The sequence below is a fragment of the Apteryx rowi genome, unplaced genomic scaffold (genome assembly GCF_003343035.1).
Source record: "Apteryx rowi isolate R43461 unplaced genomic scaffold, aptRow1 scaffold_17, whole genome shotgun sequence".
Lineage (NCBI taxonomy): Eukaryota > Metazoa > Chordata > Aves > Apterygiformes > Apterygidae > Apteryx > Apteryx rowi.
In genome coordinates this window covers 1,218,411-1,239,126 of record NW_020447974.1, presented here as the reverse complement: position 1 = coordinate 1,239,126, position 20,716 = coordinate 1,218,411, and the positions used below count along the sequence as shown (strand labels likewise).

General features: G+C 36.8%; 1 protein-coding gene across 1 annotated transcript; it reads right to left on the bottom strand.

Moving 5' to 3' along the window:
* Positions 1-1,184: 1,184 nt before the first annotated feature.
* GLDN (gliomedin) lies at positions 1,185-20,077 on the bottom strand. The gene is made up of 9 exons (XM_026060683.1): positions 20,036-20,077; positions 17,184-17,256; positions 16,080-16,133; positions 13,474-13,620; positions 12,660-12,779; positions 6,342-6,422; positions 6,133-6,258; positions 5,043-5,193; positions 1,185-1,644 (listed from the first exon to the last, which is right to left on the bottom strand). Exons 1-9 carry the CDS (start codon positions 20,075-20,077, stop codon positions 1,185-1,187), a joined length of 1,254 nt encoding a protein of 417 aa, XP_025916468.1.
* Between the last annotated feature and the right edge of the window lie 639 nt (positions 20,078-20,716).

Below are 20,716 nucleotides of genomic sequence, written 5' to 3'. Positions count from 1 at the left end.
TGTTCCCATGTTCACTAATCCTTTTCATGGAGTGTAGATGTCAAATAGGTATTAAACAGCTCAGTGCAGTCAAGGCTTAAGTGATACCTTATGCCTAACAATATTTGGATGAACTCCATGGAGTTTACAAATAGCCAGAGGAAGCTTAGAAATTTAGGTAGTTTTCTGAGGGTGTAATGTTGAATGTAGACAGACAAAGTAGCAATGTGAAATTTAGAAACCTGAAATACTGAAACAAAATTTAAAAATCAAAAAGTTCTTATTTTTTACCTGTAGCTCCCAAATAGTTGATGAATGTGGAGAAGATTTATTAGAAATATAACTGCACAAGCAAGTTGTTATACCTCCATGAAATGGTATAGTTTACATACCAGTGAGGAGGAAGGAAGAGTCTGCAGCAACACAAGCAACTCAAACACTGTTAAAAATGGAGTTTTAATCTTACATTTTTACATCTTTCATCAATTTATATCCAATTACTTTCCTTCCCCCTTCACTCAACACAATTTCACATACTTCAATGATACTTAATAATGCTATCATTCCCATTTTCCTTGTACTTGGGCTGGATTTTGCTTTTGATTATGTAACAGTTGCCCAAACTTATCAATTCCAAGTTTCTGCTTTTTTCCTATTTAAACAACTGTTTCCATCCCCATTATTTTTAACAGCTGTATATCATTGTCAAAAAATGTTCACAGAGAGCCAGTGGAAAGTATTAAGTGAAAATGACAGAGAAATGTATTTGTACACAAGAGTTCATTATTTAGACATTTATACTAAACTATAATCACTGACTAGAAAATGATTGCAGATAAGGTAATTGCAACTGCGAGTTAAAAATAGTCACTGCTGAACACAGGACTGTGGAATAATCAGTGTACATTAAATGTAATTATAGGCTGAATAACAGAGGAAAAACAAAAGCAAGTCTGTGCTAGGTGCCAGCTGCAATATTGGACAGCTCTTTCTTCTTCTAAAAAGCCAAGAATGGCCTGTATAATTTTAAGTGTATTTGTACAAAGGGGTCTGATCTCCCTTTTATGCATGCATACAAACCACCATCAGCCAACAGAAGATGTATACTGAGAAGTGAAGAGATCCACCCGCTGTGTATATGATATAGCTTTAAATAATCTATTTAGCCAAACATGACTCCCATGATATGCCGTTTTATAATATATTCATCGGCCAAAACGTACAGGGTATACCATTAAACTCCCATTCTCCCATGTATACAAGTTCTTATCTCTTAAACTGTATGAAAGCATAGCAAGAACAGACTGTGAAGAGCGTAACTCAAAGCTTGCATCAATCTGCTTCTCTTTTAGTAAATCAAAAGCAAAAGTTACTGTCATATCCTTAGTATCGGTAACATACAGAACTCCACATGCTATGAATGCATTACCAGCCTTGGACTTAGGATATGTGGTGTTGATATGCCGAATGACTGAAAATGTTTCTTCATCAACATGTGCTACTATTATATTTTCATCAGTACTTGAGGCATATATAATCCAAAGACCCTTTTCATCCACTGCTACATTGAAATATGTCTTCGAGTTAGAAAAGAGGTAGTTACGACCATGATATAAGGCATTTTCAATTATCAGTGTGCCCAATGATGCTTTATCAAGTCCAAGTCTGAAATGAAATAAAATAAGTATTCAGTATATTGTGTTAAAAATTTGTTTTTATACACACTGGTTGGTTGAATTGATTCTGACTACATTATTGTTGATAATGTTTGACCTCAAGGACCATTCTGATATCTTTTAAGATGAAGTACCTCACTCACAGAGCACCTTCCAAAATACTAGGAAAAAAGCTATATGCAGAAATTCCAAAGTAATAGCTAATCTAACAGGTGCACAATAGCATGATCTCGCTTTGGTAGGTTTCACTTTATTTAGTCTATGAACATTTTTGTTATCATCAAGATGAAAGAAGCCAACTAAAAGAAGGAAGGGTGTGAAAACAAATTAGACAGTTACGCACCACACTTGGTAAAGGAAGTCTGTACAAAAATTTGCTTTCTACTAAGTGGGAACTAAAGGGAAAAAATGTGATGGACAAAGCAGCATGAATTCTGGGCAGGTTCACCTAGTCTTAGAGCTCCTCTTTTAAAAACAGTTCAGATAATACAGTGATTTGCTCTAATAAACATCAAAGGAATAAAAGTTAGTTCTACTTTTGCCAAGCCAACATTCTGACCTCCCACTGGCCTCCATCAGGAGGGACTGAATGGCTTACCTCTGATGTATCAAAACTGTTTATATTCCTTAAATTCCTTAATAGGATGGCAATCTGAAAACAGCAGCCCTTAGCTGTTTAAATTGGGTTCCTCTACTAGTTCAAGATGGGAATTCAGCTACTATCAAGACACATTTGCAGTTAGCATTTAATTACTCAATAACACAGCACTTGAGCAAAGGCAGACAGAGTAAGCCTTATTATCCTTTTAAGAAATGCATTCTGTAATGAAGCACAGTTAATAGTCTGACTTTAACTATATAGCTCACTTTCTCAAATACAGAAAAAAACAATATTACTCAGTACAGGAATCTGCTACAGTTCCAAAAGTTTTCAGAAAAGACAGACTCAATGACAGGGACATCTCAGATCCAGTAACTTGCAATAGAAGGAAAAAATACTGGAAGGATCATTTTTCCATGGAAGAGATGTTAATAGCATGTACTGGAAAATCATGCTAAGAAAATTCAAGCATTCAAGCAGCTAGATGTTTTCCTCAACTTTTGTAAAACTAATGTCTGCAGCAATTCCATATTCCAGCATCATGAGTGTATCATAAAAAATGCCTCATGGCTGGAGAAATTCTTGGGAGACATATGTGCCACCCAGTTATTCTATTTACAAATATGAAGCGAGTAACAAATCTCATACATGGGAAAGGTCTGGAAAGACAAAGACCCTTAGCAAGAACAGTCCCACAGAAATGCAGCTCTTCAGGAGTTTTTCTAGACAGAGCTGATAAGATTTATTACAGATGTGTAAGATCTGCAATACAGAGGACAGCATCCTGTCTTTTCCCATTCCCCTTTTATGTGAAAATTCTGAAGGCAGCAGAGAAGGCAGGTTTCATCCTTGAGGTTCTTCCCCCCTCCCATCAAGGACAGTCTAGCCTAGCACTCCAAATGGGTCAAAAATTCCTTAACCACCTGCCAGCTTGGAGTAAATGACAAAATATAGCGCAGTGTTTCATGAACCACAGTGGAGCTCAAGCTACAAATATGTTTCTGATCACTATGATGAATGAAGTCAACAATAAAGAACAGATGTTTGAAAGCATGTTATGAAACAAAGGAAAGGGTGAAGCATTCATAACATAAGGGATCTGACCACTGAGAGAAAACCTGCCAGAGAAGATCAGACAAACCTAGTTTTTGACAGCTTTTAAATAAGACATGAAATTTTCCTTTTACATATTTTTTCAACATTTGCAATATCAGCCTGCCAAGTCCTCGCCCCGCTTTACATTAAGTACAAAAAATCCCTGAAACATATCTTTTCCCAGCCCAAAATCAAGGACTTCACTATCACAGAGTTCATAGTGCCTACTCCTATCTGTGCTGGAGGTAAATAATCTTAGAGATGATAACTGTGCAGAAAGGCCATCTCTCAACAACTTCTCAGAGAGATTCTCAAACTTTTACAGATAACCTGCCTCGATCTGTACGTGAAGGCAGTTCCCAAATAGTGGTCCCCGAGCAAGGGTTAGGAACCTCTGTCCTATCACTCTATTGCTTAGACAGAGTTGGTCATTTAAAAAACAAAAATCCCTGACAGTATTTAAAGGAGGTTGCCAAAAGGTGGGCATGTCTCTGGCAGAATAAATATTATACAATCCCAGCAGCTTGTTCACATTCCTTGGCTTCCAAATGATAATAGGAAGAAGACGCTCACACCTGCTTGGGAAGAGACATCAAAGTATAGTAATGTTCTTGGCTCAAACATCAGAGTCATGTAAGGGAACTTGAAAGCAGATGCAATCTTTTACTTGCCCTTGGACTGTCTGTATTTGCCTCTTCCCACAAGATGGCATTTTGTTTTTGATTTTTACTATCTGTCTCTGTCTTCAATAGAAAGTGAAGAAATATAGATGTAATTCCCAGTTCAAATTCAGGGAGACATTTTGGGACAGTTATAGAAATTTCTGATTATGAGAAATCAACCAGTGGAGCCACTCCTCAGCAATGGAATGTGCAGTTCACTGGGTCACCATGTCCTCAGCTGGTGCCTTAGCGCATTCCTCCACACTAGCAGCATTAGCCAACAACTCAACTTCTACTGGCTAAGAACGGTGCTATCTAAGCACAAGGCATTCATGCCAACCCAGCAGGAAGCTCTGGAAAGCCAAAATGTTCCACAAGCGGGTTTCTACCATATAACCTCTCATTCTTCTCCCCTAAACTGGGACTGAACCAATTCCTACCCTGATGCAGGTACTAGCACTGCTTTCTTTCTTTAATCAAATTCTTTTTTCCTGAGCCCCAAATTCCTTAGTCAGTTCCCATTTCTTTCAGGCAGTTACAGCCAAGAAGTGCAAGGACACTCAAAGAAATATAGTGTATAATACAAGCCTGTTGGACCCCAGGATATGCAACAGAAAAATCAGTTGTCATCTCTGCACATGTTAATCTTGAGGTCCAGTTGCCCCACATGTATCATGTAGCAACTGCAAAAGTTAACAGCTTGGACGCAGCTCTAACAATGTCTAGGACTGGCAGAGCAGAGCAATGGACCTGGACTACCCTCCCAGTTCCCTTCCCTCCCTCAGCATCTGAGCATACAGACTGTATGGAAGGTTGGTGGCCCATATTTCAGTTACAGATGGGAAAGAATTAGTCATTCTTTAAGTTAGTGATCATTCTCTCCATTCTTCCTATTCTAGACAGGCCCCAAAAGAAAAAAATGGTACAAAAAAGTCATCTCCTTTTCCAGCTGAGGTTCCTCTCCATCACTCTGAGCAATTGCTTCTCCTTCCAAAACATCACTTGCCTCAAGCCAACTGTTTGACTTACTTCAGAATGACATTGGTTCCTCCCTTTTGATAGTAGAGATGATTGTTTTGTACTGCATGACCACATCCATAAAAGAACCCTGTGATGTTAATGATCCTGTAGCTGTCATTCAGCAATGCATTGGAATTCTCATACTCTTTTATAGAGTTTCCTAAATGGAGGGAACAACATGAGAATACTGTCATCTGGTTTATCTAATTTCTGAAATTTCTACCCTAAATTTCAATCTCTACTAAAATTCAACAAGAATCAAGTTTCTGACAGACAAGCATATTTGTGTTTTCAGCACTGATTCAAAAACACTGGAACACAATAAAATAATCAAACACTAAAAATCTATATAGCTGTTCAAGTGCCTGCATTCCACTGATCTGATGGGCTCAAATTCTAAAAGCAGTTGGCAAGTACACATATAGTATTTCCTTTTTCCACTTATGTCCTGGAAATTGTCCTGCACTAAGCATACCTCATGCAGAATCCGATTCATTTTCATGCTTTACCAAGCTGAAAGGCAAAATGCTTACATACAATTTAGGGAAGTAAAACCATAGGAAACTGTTAAAAGAAAAGAATACAAAGGCATGAAAAACATGCATTTAAACTGGAATTGGTTAAAAAAAAATCCTAAAACTATTTTCAGAGTCAATATTGGATTCTGAAAACGTCTGAAAATACTACAAATATATGAAAATCTTACGGAAAAAAGTCTGCAATCATGTATATAATCATGTATCACACAGGTAATATGGAAAATTTTCTGAAGATAGATATGGGTAAAATAAATCATCAGACTTAACTAGAAATATTAGTTTAGCTTGAAATAATTTCATAAGAAAACATTTTTTAAGTTTTGAACACTGGAACAGATTGCCCAGAGAAACTGTGGAGTCTCCAATCCTTGGAGATATTCAAAACCCAGCTGGACACGGTCCTGGACAACCTGCTCTAGTTGACCCTGCTTGAGCAGGGTGTTTGGACCAGATGATCTCCAAAGGTCACTTCCAACTTCAACTGTTCTGTGATTCTGTGAATTAAGAAAGCAATATTAATATACCACTAGACTTTTGATCAGTAACAGTTTCTAGTGTACCTGAAAAATGCATGGTAAGCCAAATCCTTTCATCACTTATATTTGCAGGTTCCCGCATCCAAGTTCCAAATGTTTGCTGTACACTGACAAGGTGAACAGGACTTCCTACAGATGTTATGACACATTCTAGTAGAGAAAAAGCACATGCCCATTATCTCTGACTTTAAAGCAGTAAGCAGCTGTTAGTCTTACTTTATGTAGTAGATTACCAGGCTTTTTTGAATGATCACTGGTTCTGTCTTCTGCTTTTCCAGCCAAAGTGTCATCATTTGGTACAGCACAGGTCTCACCTAGAATTGAGAGAGAAGGGGTAAAAAAATAAAAAATAAAAATAGCATTTTTCTATATTTGGCATTAACAAAAAGGTATTTAGTGACTCTACTAAATTTCTTATTTTTCAAAAAGTGTATTTTTTGTATTCGGAATGATTTATTAACAGAATCACTCAATTTAATATCTTCATCCAATACTAGTGGATATGGGTATGCCCTTATTTAAATCTAGAATTCTGTATTTTTGGCACTTCATGAAGTTGATAATGAGAAGAGCTTCAGGAGCAAAACACCAAATCCTGACTCACACAAATTTATCATCTTATAAAATACAAAATACTGTTTTCTTTCCATTAAAATGAAGGTTAACTAGATGGAAAGACTTAACTTTTGTCCAATATATGTTCACAATTAAAAATATAGTACAGGATATCATTAAAAATATACAGGGTTCCTAAAGACACAAAAGGACTAAAGAGGGGCAAGGTTTTCCTTGCCATTGTTTCATTATGAAAAGCAATCCTGCTGCAGCTTTTGACTTGCTCTCATCTAGTATTGCTCTGCTTTTGGCAGCAAAGCTATCACCATAGTATTCTTCCTCTAGAATTCTTGTACCTGAGCAAGCATCTTGTACATCCAGGTTTTGCCTTTTGCAGACAGAAACATTCTTCTCCATGAAGGGACTAACATTTCCCAAATTGGTCCCTGGCACTTATGTCATGTTTATGCTAAACAACATGATCTAATGGGCTGAGCTTAAAAGTGAAGCCAAAGGTTCACAAGTTCCAAGTTTGTCTCTATCCCTGGTTTACAGAACTACCAAGACCAACTCAATTAGTTTCTCTCCCGAGTCTCCACATTATTAACACATATAACACCAGAAACAAAAGTAATCTCCAAGTAGATATGGTTTTGAGCCAGGAATTGAAAAGTATTAGTCCCTTGGAGACAAATGGTATTTATAACTGGAAAAACCTTAGGTTCTTCTGGCCAAAAAATAAATAAATAAATAAATAAATAAATAAAAAGGAGAGACCTTCTCTCCCTTCTCCAAAGGAAATTAAGTGTTTGGGCTGATTTGTTTTCTAAAGTTGTCCAGCTGACAGTCAACTTTGAGGAATAAGTAATTTTGCTCAACAGATTTAATTCCCTAGCTGTGAATTTCTGAGCAGCTGCTTAGAAAGACAGTTTTGCACCTTTCCTTAAATAATGCTAGACAACTGAGATAGTTGGCAGCTGGCTGATTTGTCAATAATACCAAAAATGTTTCTTTGGGAATTAGTGATGGCTAAACTCAAAGCTTCACGTCCAGACCTACCTACACCAGCAGAGGGAGCGTGCTCTGCAGGCAACTATGGAAGTTTCACACCGGCCGTTAATGCCCAAAACAACAGTAATATACTAACACACACACTGAAAACCTAGTCATAAGAATGCAGGTCAGTCATCAATGCCATTTTTTCTTTATAATAGTAAAGAAGCAATGTAAAAGACTGAATAAAATTATATACCATATCCCCCATATTTTCCCCCATCCCTTAACTACTCCAAAGGTCGCTGGTTGGATTTTTCCTTAGTATTCACTGTTAAAACAATGCCTGAATGAAATTACTTATGCTCTTTTTTCTATAAACCCAGAAACCTCTTTTGCCTTTAAAACAACACAGGACATTTTATTTTGCTTGGAACGAAGAAAGAACAGTTCTCGGCTCTGTGCTGAAGATAACTTCATTTCACTGCAGCCTTGTTTGCTAATCCCATTCTTGCATCCCATCTCCTTACACAACTCACACTGCCCAACAGGCAGGCTGCAAACTCTTTGGGCCATGCATTTTCCTTGCTGCTTTTCAATAGATCTCTGGGCTATACAGGACTATGATGAAGTTTAAATGGGCAGCATAGTAGTAAAATAAAAGATATAACAGTAAAGTAACGCTGAAAGGGTAGTGTGACATTCAGGGGAAAAAAAGGGCAGATTACATTGCACTGTTGTTTTCCTCTGTAGGTTATATCCTCTCTTTGTTCATGCAGAAAGAAACTATTTCAAAACAGAGCAAGAACAAAACATATTTCTTCCATCCATTTATCAAGGATGTTTAGTGATACGACCTTGAAAGTCTGTAAGTGATCACGACATATTTCCAAAAAAAAANAAAAAAAAAAAAAAAAAAAAAAAGGCACAACCAGACAATCCGACCACAAGGAGATGAATGCCTATAGCCAGAATCTAGCAATCTCTCTGGATCCCTTTTCAGCTCCTGATCTCAAAATATTCTCAAAATATTTCAGAAAAAGGAACTTGATCAGGAAAAATTAAGAAATTGCAATGCACAAGCTTATTTTCTTGGGCTAATTGTAATTGATACAGTTAGCTGTATGAGCAATTCCCCTAGACAGCTTATCTAAGAATCTGAAATAATCAAGGACCAGATCAGTGTTTCTGGTGAAGCCAAGTGCACTATTTGGATTTGAGAACATTTGCAATATTCTCTGAGAACTTTCAGCCGCATGAAACAAAGCAACTACAACTAAAAACCAGCTTGCAATCAGAGACTGCTATGTGAAATTTTCATTGCTTTCTTTCCATCAAAAAAGAGAAATATCCTACTGATTCTGAGCATAAAATATTCTGGCTGAAAGTAAGTAGTTTACAAGACAATAAAACTATTGATTTGGACTATCTGGGGGAGCGGGGGAGAGAAGATGGGAAGGAAAGAGGGAGGGAGGGAAGGAAAGAGCGAGGGAGAGAGGAGCAGGAATGTTTTGTTTCTTTTAGAATTAGCTAACAGTACCACTGAGAGAAAATACACCTGAACTTCCAACTCATTGCTCCCTTCTGCTAAGGAAATCGAGATTTACCGTTTCAAAATTTTATCTGAAGAAAACATTCTTATATTCTTATGTAAGAAGTTAGTTACAGTTGTAAAGCAGCATATGTGTTCTCTTTTTGTTAAAAGGATGTGAATATTCAATTTCCAGATTACAAAAGCTGTTTTATTCTTTTCATTTTGATAATGAGATCTCAGCCTACTGCTCATAAAAAGTAAATGCTAGTTGAGGAAAATCTCTTCTGTCTATGGGACTTCTTTAGAAATACACCAAATAGCTTATCCTCCAAAGCACCTCAGTCCGTACCACACTTTAAAACAGGCTACCAGCATAAATGGCCCCATTATATCTTATACAGCAGTTCCTGCATTTCTGTATCTCAGTTAGGATCAGATTTCTGCTCAACTATCTACTTTGCATTGTAAGGAGCCTCTTTGGGCTCCTTTCTAACGCTTCAATACCCAGCACCTCCTGATTGAGGTTTTTACAAGCTACTACAATTACATGCTTTATTGAAAAAATAAGAGGGGAAAAATAATTGATATATGTTCCATCCAGTATTACATATTCAGTGTAACTGGTTAATAGCAGCTACAATAAAAAAGATTTTCATCTTAGCAAACTGTTCAGAATGATGATTAGAGAGGGGAAAATGTTAATGCACGTACTAACCCTGGTTCACTCAAAACTACAAGCTAAAATTGACATTGCTAATGGCTAATCACCAATTATCTCCTTGCAGCAGACAATTTAGGTGCTAGAAAGCCTTATTACTGTGTACTTTGCCTACAAGGTAAAAGGCTAGTGGTGTCAAACTGGCAGAAGAAAAAGACAGGAGAAGAATATTTCAAATCGACTACCACCAAAAGCTTTTCTCTTAACACTGGAGAAGAATCCTGYCCCCCTCCCCACATCTTTATCACTGGAGCATAAAATCACATCACCCTATTAACGGTGAGACATACTGATCAGACTGCATACTTCAGACTTAACTGCATGAAGTTTTATGCTATTCACCTTTGGAATGCTTCTCAAGAAACTACATTCTCAATTACAAAAGAAAACCCACTTTACCAAACACTTTCAGAGATAACTCCTTTCTCTTCTAGAAATGTGAAAGAAGGAAGATTAGTAACCAAGACATTCTTTGCTCTTCTTTTATAGGATCACTCTGACCTCACCAAAAACAAGGCTTCTCATCTGGAAGGAAAATTTGTCCCAGAACTTTAGCAGTAGCAAGAGCAACTGCAAGCAGCAATCACCTTTGCTATCAAAAGCACTGTTATCCAGTGTTTAAGGACAAGGACAGCAGAGGCCAGATCCAGTATGTAGATTGAAAAACAAAAGTTTGCTTCCACTCTCAAGCTGGAGTGAGCTAGAAATACAGTGCTGTTCTGCACCAGCTTCTCTTTACTTTCCATAATCAGCTGACAGCTTGAACAAAAATTTTCCAGTTACCACAATACCACATTGTTTGTAGCACCCACGTTCCTAAGTATCCCAGCCACCAGCTCTGTTTCATCTCCTAGTGCTAATTCTTCACTGTCAGAAAGTTCTTCCTCTTCCAGTATATAGAACTTATTAGAACCACACTTCAAAGGCAATTTTTTTTTTTTTTTGAGACAGTTTTCAGGAATGTCAGATAGCATTTCTGGCCAAAATCTTCAGAAGCATCTAGCAACTTGGGACATCTATCTTGAAATACTTGAAGACAAAGCTCCTAATAGTCCCCCCAAAAATGAGTAGGAACATCCAACTGGCACCTGAAAACATTAGAAAAAAGATCAAACCCTTGTTTAAAACTTTGGGCCTCAAAACAGAATTTTTTGGAGCATTAGAACAGCACATCACAGAGATTACATTTTCAGTGCTGTTGAAAGTAAAGCTCTTTAGAGAAGTTGCAAATACCATCACAGAGAGCCTCAATACCCTCGTTAACTTTTCAGAGGCTATTCCCAATCATAAGCATGCAAAAAGCAATTCAAACCTGCCGGAAAAATTCAGTCTAAAATGAAATTGTTCTATGATAAATATAAAAACCTGTAAAAAATATAGTATAGAATGTATCTATTTTAGAATGTTTTTAGAAAATACAGTCTTTTGTATCATGTTGACAGCAATACTTTCCTTCCCAAAGCACTTAGCTAATATTAATATATTTAAATCCATACAAACTTCAGGCATGAAAAAATATGCTCAGTACACTATATCTGTCAATATGTTTACAAAATAATATGTAGACAGCAAGTGGCTTCCAACCAGTCACCTGCTAGTGGAGGAGATCTATGCCAATTAACTTTTCTCTATATATGCTTCACACCGCAGAGGAAGTACTTCACTGATTAAAAATACACAAATGCACATACACACACGCACTTCATCTGAGGCATAATTTTAATCTATATGACAAAAAGAGCTTCTAAAACACTGATAGAAGTTGTGACATGAAACACTGACATGATTTTTAACACACACAATATGAAGTTCAGTCCTTGGGGATTTACTGGTGTCTGGCATATCTGAAAATCATATCAAAGATATCTCATGGCAAACTGTTAATATGTCAACATACAAATCAGTGACTAAAAAAACAAAAACAAAAACCCCCCAAAAGAACAAGACAGCTTTAGCAACTTGCCAATGCGGCAGTTATAATTTAGCTTATAGTCTACGAACTGGCAGTCTGGAAACTCAGATTTTGGTTCTGACATTATTTGCTGTACAATTCACAGCCAATCACTGCAGCAGTTTGATGTTTAATTTTTCCTTTCCGAATATTAGAATTAGCTGTAGTTCATAGGCACAGCTACGGTAGAGCAAATAAAAGAGTCATAATCCACCTGTCACTTGGGATGACAAAACATCTGCAATAATGATAAATAGCAAAAATATAAAAGAACTAGAAATCTCCTTATTCCAAAACTTACGTATTCTTTTGGACACAAAGTCTCAGAAAAGCCTTTTACCTTCCTCCAGCTTTTAAAAGTTTTGGCCAGTTCAACTTACCTCAGTTCTGCCAATGACCAGGCATTTCTTTACTTGAAATTCATTTCATTATGCAGCCTAGTTAGCAGGTGGTATATTTACATATAATTTTAAAATTCAACATTTAAAAGCTAAAAGTTTCAACAGCGTTTCTCTTCCTTTCCAAACCTACCCCACTTAGCAGAAAACCCCACATGTAGATACCTTGCCCGAGCATTAGGAATAGAAGTAAAAAAGAGAGAGATTATACTGGAGACAGCTTGCTGCCTTAGCTAGATTATATTTCAGCAAAACATTTAAGTATATGTTCAGCTTTAAGTTTGTGCAGTTTTATTAAAGTCAACAAAATTAAAATATGCTTACTGCTTTGTGAGACTCAGAGCAATGAGAATAATCTTGAACCTGTCAATAATACCAGAGAGAACAAAGGAAAAAACTAACCTGTGCATTTGCTGCTGTATACGTTCTCCTGAAGGTGTGCTTTACCTTTACGTTTTCCTGGGGGTCCTGGGGGCCCAGGTGGTCCAGGGGGCCCTGGTGGTCCAGGTTCACCTTTTGCACCTATGCACAAAACAGAATATGATGTTGCAGGCCCTGCAGGCAAATGGGCAACCTGCAGAAAACTGCACGGGTCCACTGCTATGATAGATTTGGAGAGATCTCTAAAGCAGCCTCACTTTTCTTAAGAGGTTGCTGTGTACAGGAAAATAGCTCAATAAACTCACTGGATGCTGTTTGGTAGGCAATGAACCATCTAGAATTTCAGAAGTTCTAACACAATTCATCTATCTGGATTACAGGCATCTACAGTGCTATGGTTTTAGGCAGCTTGTTTTTGTGACTGCCATGATGCTTCACTCATGCATTCCTGAATAGAAATCTGCCCCTTAATTTCTAATAGGAAAAAAAAAATGCACTGCAAAAAAGAGTAGGAGGAAATGAACTGTCTAAAAGCATACTGGAAAGGATGGAATTCACACAACCTCCAGCCAAAGTCTGAGTAGAAAAGCTTTTGTGTAACTGCATTATAAAGGGAACATAATCCCCTGGGCAGTTCTTTTAACTTTCTGGAGCTACATACACCCTTGAGACTATTACTAAGGGATTCTAATATCTGAACTGTAGCAACACCCAAAAGCTCCCCTGTACATAATGTGGTTATATTTGTTGGTCCTACTCTTGTAGACCACATTCATGCTGCAAAAGCAGAGTATTTTTTTTTCCTGTACGCTGTTCCAAGAGCACTTCTTCCTACCTTCTAATATCACATCGTTGTTTGCATCCCCTTTTTCACCCTTTGCTCCTCTTGCACCTTTTACTCCTGGCATACCATCCTTGCCAGGTAAACCCATTTCTCCAGGTTCTCCTTTTGCTCCCTGATCACCTTTTGGTCCTGGGACACCTAGAAATAAAAAGCATTGCAGTACTAACAAGGACACTGTTCCACTAACAATCATGTTTCCTAAAGTCAATACTTTTTTTTTTTTTTAAATACCAAATGTATTCACCTTATTAGGGTTTTTTTATCCCTAAATTTAACTGTGTAGGTATAATTTGTTTTGCTTCTTAACTGAATATGTAGGGAAACAGCATACAATCCATTAGGTGCAAATACTACATTCTTTACCCAGTGTTCTCCGAGTTTTGAATATGAGATATAGAGAGACCTGGCCCTTGCTAACAGTGACTGGAGCATTCTTGGATAAGTAGGAATACTAAGGAAAAGTATGAAGTAATACATTTAGATGTCAGTAACATATTGGTAAGAGCCATGATTTGTAAGGCATTAAAGAAGGGCATTTTCATGGCTCTTCTAGACTTTTTCTTGAAGTAATTACACACTAACATTTCAACGTCTGTTTTGTCAACACAAAAAAGAACTCCTTCATTTCCTCAGGATGTACCTTCCTTGCACTTTTAACATTTTCCACTGTCCCAACAGACCATAGATTTAGTTATCTAGTAACATCTTCACATGGCTGCTGTACCCTGCCTCTACACTGTTATCAAAATGAATGATCAGTCCATGTACTTTATGCATTTGATCATTTGGTAACATAACATATTGAAAAAGATATTCAACAGTTTGTCCTATATGATCTCAGTTGGAACCTTTTGCAATAAGGAAAACAATGCTGTGTTGGTACATATCAACATTTTGCACAATCTACTTCCATGGCAGTTAATATTTTCACATTTCAGAAGAGAGAAATGCAACAATTGTCCTGCTAGGAGTGTGTTCTTGCAGACATAGGTTAGAAATAAATCAAGTTTGTTAATACTTGAGAAGAAAATGCTTGTTCTTTTACTTATGATTCAATTATTTAAATTGATTTTGTGAAACCAGAAACAGAATGTCAGTTTTGGGGTGAAATCTGATATGTGTCTTTGGCACGATTGCCACTAGATTCTCTGAAGACAGGTTCTCACTTCCATTTTCCAATTTTAAGATTTGTTGAGAAATACTAAAGTCCTGGAACATGTACTGTCTCAAACCACAGTAGAAAATCATCCCACTTCTACCTGCCAGCAAGCCCACATGGCAAGGTGCAAAGTCAGAATAACAGATGGGCTGCTATGAACATCTACCTGCTAGCACCGGCCTGTCCACTCATCGGCATGCCCTTCCTCTTCTCCACTCCCCACACAACACTACCATTTTGATGCCCTTTTGTCTCCTCACTCTCCTAGCATGCACAACCCACTTCCTTCTCACTCTGCCTCGAAGACAGTGATGTTCAGTACTTACCTGCAAGTAGCTGTTGCGCATCAGATAAATCAGCAGATAAACCAATGACTGCTTTGCAGTTGACAGCTGCTGAGCACAGTAACTACCTGCCTGCCATTTCAGCTACTGCACAGCGATTTGATGGATCTAACATGCTAGGTCTACTACCCTTCTCAATATTCAGCCTTTGCTCTGTCCAATTTCCTCACATGCTGATGGGCTGGACAGTTAACAGACAACAGCACTTCTGCTGCTGGTGCTCTCTGTTCTTCGTAGAAACATGTCTCACTGAATACAGTAAGGCAGGCCAAACAATTTCCTTGACCAGCATGTAAAATTGCTTGTGGACTGCACGCAACCTATGGGCTATTGAGCAGAGCTGATAAATCTGTTGGAGTTAATTACATTACAATACTACCTGGAGACCCTGCAGGATTTAGACACTCCTGCATTAAGAAATTTAGCTGAAACTAACAAAAGCTGCTCCAAGAGTTTAAAGCCTAAATGGACAATATAGAAAAGAAGAACAATATGGAAATATACTACTCCTTTCTCCAACCATAATTATCCTGTATCTGGAACCCAAAGCATCTTCAACCATAATTATTATGTATCTAGAACCCAAAGCATAGGGTTACTGTAAAAATATGGTAACACATAGCAACGCCCAACCCCTAATTCTGTTGGGTTTGGGGGGGGGGGAAGGCAGGTTAAGCCATCTGAAGCCCAAGTACCCCCTTATGTCAACAGGTTAAGGGAACAGAAATATTCTTACAGTGACAGTATTTACTAGCAACTTCATAATACTGAGATTCAATTAATTTCATTTAATAGCTTTAATTCTTAATATTCTATAGTATATTTATACCTAATCTTCCTCTCTGTGGAATAAGTCAGAAGTAACCTACAAAAAGTCAGTGTAAGACGACAGATGTTAATTCTTTCAGCAAGGGCAGAATTCTGTAACATGTAAATTCTTCCTATACACTGAAACCCCGTACAAAGGTCTAAAAGTAACTGCATTGGAACAGAACAGTAAGGAAGGATTTTTAACAAAGAAAATCAAAAACTAAAAATACCTATTCTTCCTCTTTTTCCATTTAATCCTGGTTCACCCTTTTGTCCTGGTATACCTGGAACTCCATCCGATCCATTGTAGCCGGGCAACCCATCCAGTCCAGGAGGCCCTGGACAGAACAAACAGCATCACTGAATTTTCACTGTTAAATGCAATTAATCCTTAAAACCACTGTACTTATTAGACGCTATTAGACAATTGCCCATTATATTTGCTATGACAATACAGTATCATCCTTTTTTTTGTTTGTTTTTTAAACAGTTAACTATAAAACCAAACTTAAGGTGAGTATTTGCTCTGCATAAGAAAACTGTCTCTGAAATGAATGCTGTACACATTCTACATTACAGCCACAACATATCGACCTTTTGGATTCTGCTTCAAAGACAAACCCAGTGGAACCTGTCCTGTTCCTGATTCTGACCGTGACTGTAACATCCTTCATAAGCCACATAAGCTTTAACACTGCTTCTGACATTAGCCAGACTAACGTAACACAAGCATTTACCTACTTGTCCAGAATACTGTAGTGCCAAACTGTGGTCAGCTTGATACAGGAGACGTTTCTCCTTCCATTGTCATTATCTGAACCCCACAAACAAAAAATACCCGATACCTTTCTGATATAGAAGATGATTCTAAGCAGACCCGCAGCTAAAAAAGCAGGGAAAGAAAGCAAATAGCCATTCGTATAGCCTAGCAACCACTTATGAGTGAGAGCAGAAAGAGAGAATTAAATAAGAAAAAAGGAAAAGTTTTATGGAAAAGAAAAACCACTAACCAAAATTTTTAAAGAGATGTTTTTAATGTTTAACTAAAATACCAGTTTATTCTTTTTTATCTACTCATCTCTTCAGCTAAGTGCAGCTTACTGTCAGTTCCATCTGGTTTTGATCAAATACATTTTAGCAAATGTGAAACTATTCCACTCCCTCCAGTAGAGGGACTAGAACTATAATACCTAAAGCCTCCCCCCTCCCCAAAGGGACACAAGTTGACCTAAGTACAGAAATTTAAAAAGCAGTCATTCAATCCTCCCTCATTCTAATTAGCAAAGGAAGATTATTCTGTAAAAGTTACTTTTCTACATTTCAGCATTCTATACGAGCAACTGTTTCAATTATCCAAAAATGTTACTGCAATTGTGAAAGTGTCTTACCTGGGGGACCTGGGGGACCTCCATCAAGAACAAGCAAAAGAACACAAGAAAGAGAAGAAATTGTGAGATTAACCTAGCAAGAAAACAGAAACCAATTCCAAATTGAACTGATTAGCATTAGATTAGAAGAGTAAAAGAAAGAAAAAGCCCTTCAAATTTCGAAATGCATATCTATGGATTTAGCTGTTTTGTATTAAAATTAATAATGAGGCATTAGCACAAACTCAGCTAGAATTACTGAAAGATTATCCTTATAAGCAGTTATATATACAAACCTTCTGCAAATTTCAAGTGATAAAGGTTTTGACAAGCAACCTCTAAAGCATAATCTCATTACTAGGGGTTTATGTGTTTTTCCAATGCCATGAACCTAAGCCATCCAGCAATCATCATATTTCCAATATATAAGGGTCTCTAAAATCATTTTATAGTAGTAGAATAGCTTTACAGTACTGGTGAATGTCATGATTAAAAATCCTGTAGAAAATACACATTAAAAACACATACTTCCCTGTGTTTTTCAGATATTTCACCACAGTTCAGGATTCAAACTATTTAAATAAGGAAAAAAACAAAAAATCTGCCATTCCTATTAACTACATCTAAATCACAGTTGAGCTTTTTACATTTGACTGTTCGTTCTCTAGACTGGACCGGATTGCCCACAGAAATGTATTGTATTTTAGAAACTGGACTTGCCTTAGTTATTCAGCAACATGTAATACATTAAAATTCATCTTGTTCTCTCTGACTTAGGTCAAGAACAGGGCCTTAATGAGAAGGAAGCATAGCAAGCAAGAGTAAGGTATTAACCAAAAATGTTTCTGTAGCAAGATTTATCTCATGTGACCTCCAATACACATTTGTTAAAAAGCAGGGAAAGTTAGGAGGATACAAACAAAGGTGCTTGCTGCAATTAAAGAACCAAATTAATTCTGCAAACATTTCTATCCAGCTGACAAAGTACTGTCTTGTTTCAAGAAAAGCTCTCTAAAATAGAAAACTGTAGAAATTACAAATTTCCCCTAAAGATGACAAATTTCAGCATTAATTAGAAAGCATTGAGAGTAAAGTGAAAAGCATTTTATAATACCATTACAGAGATGATGTTTTTAATCAGTACAGACAGTAATGTCAGTTAATAACTGTCCGTCAATTTTCCACTAAATGAGCATATTTTCCATGCTGTGCATGTAATGTCCATTACTGCCTTCAATTACTTTGTCATCTYGAATTCTGAGGATCCTGATTATCCTCATATCAGCATAAGATAAATAAGAAATGTGCTTGAAAAGTAGTAAATGTCAGAGAGCTATAGCAGAGAAAGCCAGTATTAAAGAGAGACACAATTTAACTGTGTGGAGAGGCACAATTTAGTTGCGTCAAGAGAGCAAAGAGGTGCTAAAGGCACCAAAACAGCATGAATTCAGAATTCTAGAGCCCAAATAAACACACATTTAAGTTGTCTGTGGTTCAGCCTCTGCTGCAAGCAGAATTTACCTGCAATTTCAGAAGTAGTGTTTAACTTCTGTCTATACTATGGTAATTATCACTTGTGTTGAAATAAGTAGAGTCAAATGGCCCTTATAGCCAATTGAAAAGATAAACCAGACAGCAACTGAAGTATTTTTCTTAAACTCATAAATAGTGGCTTATTTCCAGTCTTCTCATTTTCAAAAAGAATACACGGCTCGGTCCGTGTCATCTTCAAAGCTCTTAAATTAGCTACTACTTGACATTTTCTTCACCAAATCACATAGAAACTTCTCACACCTTCTGGTGCCCAAGCCATCACCTATTCCAACTCCCCACCGATACGTGAAACCAGACAACCTGTTATCACACTCCTAAAGCTGGGAAGGTAAAGACATTGTTTATCTGAGTCCCACCACTCCACAGCAACTACTACAAAGGAAGTAAGTTTCCATAACTTATGTGTTCATCCCATGCTATGCCTTTAATTGTGGGGACACATACAAAAATACCAAGACTAAATATCAACTAGTATTTTAAACACCCAACTCTAATAAGCTTTGCTTTTGAAAATTACATGGGAAAGAAATAGCTCCAGGTAACATAAACTGAATTCCTTAAATTCCAGCATTTATAATAAGCAGGTATAAGTAAGTTGTGAACTTAACTATCTTTCTAAAATAAATTTATCTTTTTAAAATAAATAATCCAATCAATATGTAGATTCTGATAGAGTAAATAGCATATTTCTTTGACATTCTAAACTCTATTTCAAGTTCTCTGTAAATGTTGTATTTTTGTATTCCTGAAGGGAAAATAAGTGTAACGCTTATGTCAGTAGACATACCTGTTAAGCATATCCCTTTTGTGCTGTTACATAAATCCACCATCACTCGGACCTAACATTGCAAAGAAAATAAAGTTCAAAACAATGCATGCCATAACAATTCAAAGAAAATAATCCAGTTTACCTTGGCTACAAAAATCATACAGAAAACAAAGATGTAATTGTCTTTTTGCTTACAAAAACAAAATATTTAGGACTCTATTTCAACATTGTGACACTGTCTATCTCTTTAGGCAGTAATTCTCTTGCAGACATTTGTTCAATGTACCTCATTTTAAACCTTACTGAAGATGGTAAGAAAACATTGGCCAGACAACTCTATGTATTAGGCATTAAGATTTACACCTCATTGCAATTAAAACGTGTTGTCGCTCATGCATGGCTCTATCAATGGAAGATATTAAAAGCTGGTACCAGCCAGTAAGTGTTAAGTTCAAATATATTTTATATTTATATCAAATAATGGATACTTTTCCAACAAAGCACATCCAATGTGAAAGATGAGCTATGTTCCAAGTAAGCCATTTCTTACCTTAGAATAACCCAGATTTGTGAAGTTGGAATGGACCTTCATCCATTCAAAATATTAAAATCCAAAAATGACAGACTTTATAAAACCAAGCTAGAGGATGTGAATTCAAACAGATGCTTTTTATCTAGAGTAGACCAAAATTTATCAACTAAAAGGTCATCTTTACAAAATACATTAAGTTTTTGGTATTTGCTTCTACATTTCTTCCTAATTTATATTTTTAAAAAGACATGCAGGTTCTTAATGCAACACTCAGTCCTGCAAAGTAATGAACTCTCTGACTTCCTACAGGCTTTAATGATAGCTGATAGTATTCACCATCTTACAAAATCAAAGAGTTATTATGCAAATGCTTAGGCTATGATTCCACAGATGCACTTCTTGACCATCATAAAGTAGTTCTTTTCCTTTCTATCATAAGCAGGCTTTTATCTTTATTTTTTATCTTCATGTTAACGTTTTATGCATTTTGTCCCCTGAGCAGCCTGATCTTACATTGAAGTCAGCCTTGTTTCAAGTGAGGAGCTGGACCAGATGACTTCCTGAAGACCCTTCCAACTTAAGTTATGCTATGATTGTATATTCTTACATTGCCAATATAAACTTATCAATTCCTCAGAGTTGTGTTTGATTGAACTACACGTACATCACCAAAGTTAACTTATGATTCAGTTTATCACA

What these genes read in the sequence shown, in the direction of transcription:
- GLDN (XM_026060683.1), bottom strand. Translation starts at nt 20,077, where the DNA reads ATGAAGGTCCATTCCAACTTCACAAATCTGGGTTATTCTAAG. An exon ending in CAAATCTGGGTTATTCTAAG is followed by an intron (nt 17,257 to 20,035) that starts GTAAGAAATGGC and finishes TTTTCTTGCTAG; the next exon opens with GTTAATCTCACAATTTCTTC. An exon ending in TGATCATTCAAAAAAGCCTG is followed by an intron (nt 6,259 to 6,341) that starts GTAATCTACTAC and finishes TTTCTCTACTAG; the next exon opens with AATGTGTCATAACATCTGTA.